The following is a 6,000-nucleotide window of genomic DNA, read 5'->3' as shown; positions in this document are numbered from 1 at the left end:
TCTTCTTATGATTCATCATATGTGTGAGACTTCTCGTAACACATATTTGATTCACACCCGATTTAACCTTAAATCCGGGTCCTACACATTGCCGTGTGTAAATTGTCTGTCCTGGTTGCCGAACGCCTGTGGCAGTTGGCATCCTTAGCCATGGCCAAGAGCCGAAAGACAACTGCCTGTTGGTTGCGTGGAGCTCATTTGGTTCGAGCCTGCTCTGTGGAAATTGGCAAATTGACTGTCCTGGTTGATGGTTGCCGAACGCCAGGCGTAGTAAAATGAGTGTATACTGTTTCTGACGCGGCTGCTTGGCCTGCCATTCTCTTTCGCCCACTCGGGCACGTACGGCAACCAGGAAATTGCCTGATGACCAAGCAATTCTGCAACCGCTGGCAGGCATGTCACACACAGGCTTGTAAAATGTCCAGGCCTCGTCTCGTTTCCTCTTCGCTCCCCCGTGACGTCAGTACGCCACCCATCCTCACCGGCTGTCGGCACCAGCCCGCCGCCGACCCCCGCCGCCGTGTCACGACTCACGACCCATTGTGGTTTCAGATCAGACCCGAATCGCGAGCAGCGATCTGTACGTCGTCCCCGTTCGCACGCCTAGCGCGATGGCGCACCCGATGTACGGCTCCGGGCCACTCAGATCCAGGTAAACCCTACCGTACCACCTCCGCCTCGTCTGGCTCCGTCGATTTGCCCCCCCCCCCCCCCCCCCCCCCCCCTGAAATTGTATCGGTGCCCGTGATTGATTCCGGTTTCTTGCTTGCGGGGTCGCAGGAACGCGGCGAACTCGGACGAAATCCAGCTGCGGATCGACCCGGTGCACGGGGACCTCGACGAGGAGATCGACGGGCTGCAATCCAGGGTCCGCATGCTCAAAGGGGTAAGGTTTGGATTCCCTTTCGCCTCGATCCTTCGTGGCGTTTCATATTCGTTTCGTGATGCGTGATAGCTTTGCTTGATTCGAGGGTCCTTGATCATCCTCGATTTTTGAACTGAAAACATGTTGATTCGGTGTAGCCGTTGTAGGTTTTGGGACGGTGTAATGTATATTTCACAACTCTTCGTTTCTGAGTTGACATATAATGCGATATGTGATTTAGTGCCTGGTGCTGGTGCAGCTTGCTACTTCGGCTAAGCCGGTTCTATTGTCTTCAAACCTAAGTGAATTCCCCTTTCCGCTTTAAATGTCATCCGGTTTATGATTTAGCGCTAGGTGGTGGTGCACCTCGCTAGTGCAGCTAAGTTGGCTCAATCGTCTTTAAATCTACATTAATTGTGAATGGATGGAACTTGGATTAGAATCTCAGGTAAGAATAAGAGGAGGTCATGTTGGTTTCATGTGAGGTGCTAGCTAGCCTTCTAAAACCAGTTGCTAGTTAGCCTTCTAAAACCAGTTCCTTATTCTGCTACTATCTAGGTTGTCTGCAACACAAGGATATGAAGGGAATTTTACGGGGAGTAGTTCAATTCTTATGGGAATAAGAAAAAAGATTGTGTCTTATCAGAGTGAATTTTGTGCAAAATTTCCTTAACTGATGCCATCTGGTGTTTTTGCTAAGGCGATATACTACTTAGTGTGTGTTAAGGTTGTCTGATCTACTTTGAAGTTTGGATCTTTTTGTTAACAGTCAATCAACATACATATGGCTCAGTTGGTGCCACATTGTCTTTAGTTTTCATCAGTACATCAGAAATGTTGGGTCCTCTTGGTTTACCCATTGCTTCTGGCCCCATCGATTTCCACTTTGTTTAATCTACTCTAATGAAGTCTCAATGATTTCATTCAACCTTATTTTGCCAGTGGCTTCGTACTGTTTAAGGCCTTGCTGTTGCAAGCTCTGCTCTATTACAGGTTGGATTTGCCGAAGACCAATTATTTGCATTCAGCATTCTAGTAGAACTAACCACATTAATATTTCAAATGTATTGCTTATAGGATTTATATCAAATGTTTCAACAATGAACAAAATGCGCTCAGATAATGATTGCTCCTTCTTGCTACAGTTACTCACAAACTGATCCTTTATTTGTTGTTAACTACTAGTCAGAATTTGTTCTGTTTTGGAAGGTATGTTTGACTTTTGGTATTTCCTCAATTCTTTCTCCAGGTGGCCCAGGAGATAAATTCTGAAGCCAAGTCCCAGAATGATTTTCTTCATGAACTGGTATTTTCCCCTCCTTCTCTTATTAACAGCGTTTACTCTGCCAACTGTGGAGTGTGGCATTATTTTTTGTTAACCCTCGGATATGTCTTGGCTACCGTAGATATGTAATCGGCGTGCATATAATTTATATTGCCCTTTCCCCTTTCAGATGTATTTGCTCTTGCTCCATATTCAATCTGTGTTACGTGATACTTGGCACAACATTTTTCACTCTTTGTATTCTAAATTTGTGTCTAGCTGAGTTGGTTAGCTGGTTTAAGTAGCACTCCTCAGGTTCTGTGTTCGAATCCTACCGGGAGCGAATTTCAGGCTGAGGTTAAAAAATGTCACTTGCAGGTTCCCCTGTGTGTGCAGGGGCTGGGAGGGTTCAAAGCACGAGTAAAGATCTGGCCTATAGGGATCCTCATGCTGCACCGGGGGGGGGGGGGGGGCAGCTTTCGCGACCTTTCTTGGTCGGGGCTCCTATTGAGCTTCTTTTAAATATAATACCGTTGGGCGGTCTTCCCCCTACCGTCTGAGTTTTACATGTGAAATGACTAAGGGCTTGTTTGGGAGCGAGGGTAATGGAGAGTAAGGGATTCTAGCCCCCTTAATCCTCAATAGTAAGGGATTCTAGCCCCCTGAATGCTCTCCATTACCCTTGCACCCAAACAAGCCCTAAGTGCTTGTTTCAGCCTTTTCTGGAGTCAATATGTTGTATAGGTCGGTTGTATTGTAGTCCTTGAAAGGCCCCTTAGACCAACACAGCAAACTGTTAATTTCTGGATTTATGTGTTGCATCTTACATTTGATCTTGAATCCTAAGTATTCTTTGAGTAATGTAACAGCATTTTTTTACTTTTGGAAAATTGTTAATCTTTCTATGATATGCTCGTTGACAATCAATATTGGGGTTATGCTCTGATTTTTGTTATTTCCTGTGCATGTACAGCAAATGACCCTCGCAAAAGCTCAGGCTGGAGTGAAGAACAACATGCGGAGGTTGAACAAGAGCATCATCCAGCAGGGCTCAAACCATGTTCTCCATGTTGTTCTCTTTGCACTGTTTTGCTTCTTCATTGTCTACCTCTTGTCAAAGTTCTCTAGAAGATAATTATGTCTTCGGTGGGCAAATCTAGAATACCATGATTTGTATGTAGTCTAAAGGGAAAGCAAAATGCTATTGTACTTTTATTTGGCCTTGTATCCTCGGTCTATTTGTCGAAAGTTGAAACAAATGAGAAAAGGGGAAATTAGTACCTCTAAGGGCTAGTTTGGAAACTCAAATCCCCTTCGGGATTGAAGGGGATTGGAGAGGAAATTAATTTATTTCCACCTCAATCTTCTCCAATATCGAAGGGGATATGAGGTTCCCAAAGTAGCCCTGAGGGTTGATTTGGTGACAAGTGAATTGAAGGGGATCCATGTGAGGAAATCACTTGCTATTCACCGTTGGGTGTTTCGTTGAGTGTATGCAACGAGTTGAGCATGGATGAAAACTGGCATATACTGGGATGAAAAGGACAAATGTTAACCACATCATTCAGAACAATTGCATAGCTTGTATGTGAATCCATTCCAGTTTTTTTTATAAGATTATGTTCCATTGTAACTGTCTGGGGTGGTTTTGTGTCCCACCTATATATGGGCTTATCATTGCCGCCTTGAGTTCAAATTGGCACAATATGGTGGAATTATAGTTGAAAGAGACTACAGGAGAAACTGTCTAATCATTTAGGAGCACCTTATTGCTTCAGGGTTCGTCTTTTCTTCAAGGACATTGCTTCGGAGTTCATATTTGCTGTCTCTGTCTATATTGGTTTTGGTTGCCTGAAGAAATTGGAACTCCTACACTTCCAGTATAACAAAGCTATACTGGAAAGGAGCATTCTAGTATAACAAAGCTAGATAAGCTCCAGAATTTTATTTGTTTTACTGCCCAGAATGCTCGCTGGGCTGGCTTCAGTGGAGGACAGCGTAGCACTGGTTTCAACTTGCACGCCTCAGGTACGTATATGTGGCCAGGAATTTGCTATTGTATGACGCAAGATCACTTGTTGAATTGCATTTTCGGAAAGGAGCATTCCAAATCGAAGTCTTGTGAAAGAAAAAAATCTGACAAAAGCTTCTCACCTGAGTTCACGAAACTTGACTTCTTTTCTTTTATTTACTGGGACGTTTAAATCTTTATACTAGATCTTTAACTCAGCAATCATGCAAAAAGTTCAATCCTTTTATTTTTCCTCAGGTGAACTGGGGATAAATACCCATTAGTTATGAGACATGATATTATAGAAACAGTAGAAATCGATACGGATTAAAGCTAAACGAATATGCTGACAACTAGTTCTTGCATTGAATAGTAATATTGCGTAACCACAAGAGTTTCGTAGTCCTGGAGTATTAGTTTTTTGTTTCCTTGATCAAATACCAAGCAAGTTTTGCTTGAAAGGACTACAGAAATATACTACTATATAGAATAACATTGTTGTCACCTGCGTTTACAGAACCGGTCGGTTTATCGAAACCGTTGGGCCACAGTTTCGGTTAACCACCGTTTTTTCCAAATTCGTCCTAAATTTTAAAAAATTGAAAAAAATATAAAAACGAAAACCGTCGGTAAACCGTTATTTTGAACGGTTAAACTGCTATTTTGGATCGGTAAACCACCATTGTTTTGCTGGAAAACCAGATTTAGTTCCAAGATTGAGTTCTAGTTTAGGCATTTAGTGGCCAGTTTAGGCATATTAGTCTTGTTTACTGTTATATGTATATGTGAAAATGTTATATGCTATATGTGAAGATGATTTACTGTTAGATACTATTTTTTGCCCAGTTTAAGTGCTAGTTTAGTGCTTAGACATTACTAGTGTTTAACTGTTTATACATGACATATATATGAAGATGTTTTATGTCAACTATGTATTGTTGTTGTAAGAGACATGACAGACATAGTATGTAAGCATGGAGAGAAGATTGGCACGTGTTTCAAGTGCAAGTATTGTAGAGAAACGAAGAGCGTAGAGGGACATGCCCAAATGCATGCACATATAACTACAAGCAGTCTAGTGTGTTATTTTTGCTTCGTCGATAAGTATTTATTTGTTGTTCTTGTTTTTCTTATTAATGTATCTAATACCTTTTATATAGGACTACGTATACAGAATGGGCCATATCACGATCCTTCCACACATGCCTGAGTACTATTACTATGATTCAAACTGAATACGTGAGTATTGTGAAACATGTCAACATATTTGTCGTGGGAGAACTCTAAAAGAACTTGTATTTGAGTATTGTGCAGTCCGGTGATTGATTGTTGCATGAGAACTGAAGTTTGTGGTTGCATATGAATGTCGTATGTCATTTTGGTGAACATATGTTGTGTGAATCAATTAACATAAACTTTCAACGCGAATTGAGCAAATTATAAATAAACACTGACATTTTTCTGGTTTTCTATAAAAAACATAAAAAATCGATTCGTTTTGACAGAAAACCGACAGTTTCGGACAATTTACCAGCGGTTTTGATATTTTATCGCCGGTTTTTGCAGGGAAAACCGTTTTAAATTTGTTTTGGTTTGAACTGGCCAAACCGGTCGGTTTTTACCGGGTTTTAGCGGTTTAGCGACGGTAAACCATTACCGCTGGGTAGCGGTTTTTTCTGTTAAAATGGTTTGGTTAACGTTGGTTGTCACTGACAAATGGTCCTGGGCCCCACATGTCATCTTCATGAGGATCACATCCCTAAGAGTGTTAATAATGAACAGAATCTTTTAGTCCAATACACCGACCATACTACCACCACACCAGCTTGCCATGCTGATACCACTGTTGTGTAGGATAGT

The 6,000-nt window shown here is 42.0% G+C and overlaps 1 protein-coding gene across 1 annotated transcript; it reads left to right on the top strand.

Moving 5' to 3' along the window:
- The first annotated feature begins 362 nt into the window (after positions 1-362).
- On the top strand, positions 363-3,381 carry LOC100382407 (uncharacterized). The gene is made up of 4 exons (NM_001366789.1): positions 363-652; positions 781-886; positions 2,115-2,171; positions 3,103-3,381. Exons 1-4 carry the CDS (start codon positions 612-614, stop codon positions 3,262-3,264), a joined length of 366 nt encoding a protein of 121 aa, NP_001353718.1. The 5' UTR covers positions 363-611; the 3' UTR covers positions 3,265-3,381.
- Positions 3,382-6,000: the final 2,619 nt, after the last annotated feature.

The sequence above is a fragment of the Zea mays genome, chromosome 2, assembly GCF_902167145.1.
Source record: "Zea mays cultivar B73 chromosome 2, Zm-B73-REFERENCE-NAM-5.0, whole genome shotgun sequence".
NCBI lineage: Eukaryota > Viridiplantae > Streptophyta > Magnoliopsida > Poales > Poaceae > Zea > Zea mays.
Note: the sequence above shows the minus strand (reverse complement) of the source record. Positions and strands in the feature narration are given on the sequence as shown.

What these genes read in the sequence shown, in the direction of transcription:
- LOC100382407 (NM_001366789.1), top strand. Translation starts at nt 612, where the DNA reads ATGGCGCACCCGATGTACGGCTCCGGGCCACTCAGATCCAG. An exon ending in GGGTCCGCATGCTCAAAGGG is followed by an intron (nt 887 to 2,114) that starts GTAAGGTTTGGA and finishes TTCTTTCTCCAG; the next exon opens with GTGGCCCAGGAGATAAATTC. An exon ending in ATGATTTTCTTCATGAACTG is followed by an intron (nt 2,172 to 3,102) that starts GTATTTTCCCCT and finishes GTGCATGTACAG; the next exon opens with CAAATGACCCTCGCAAAAGC.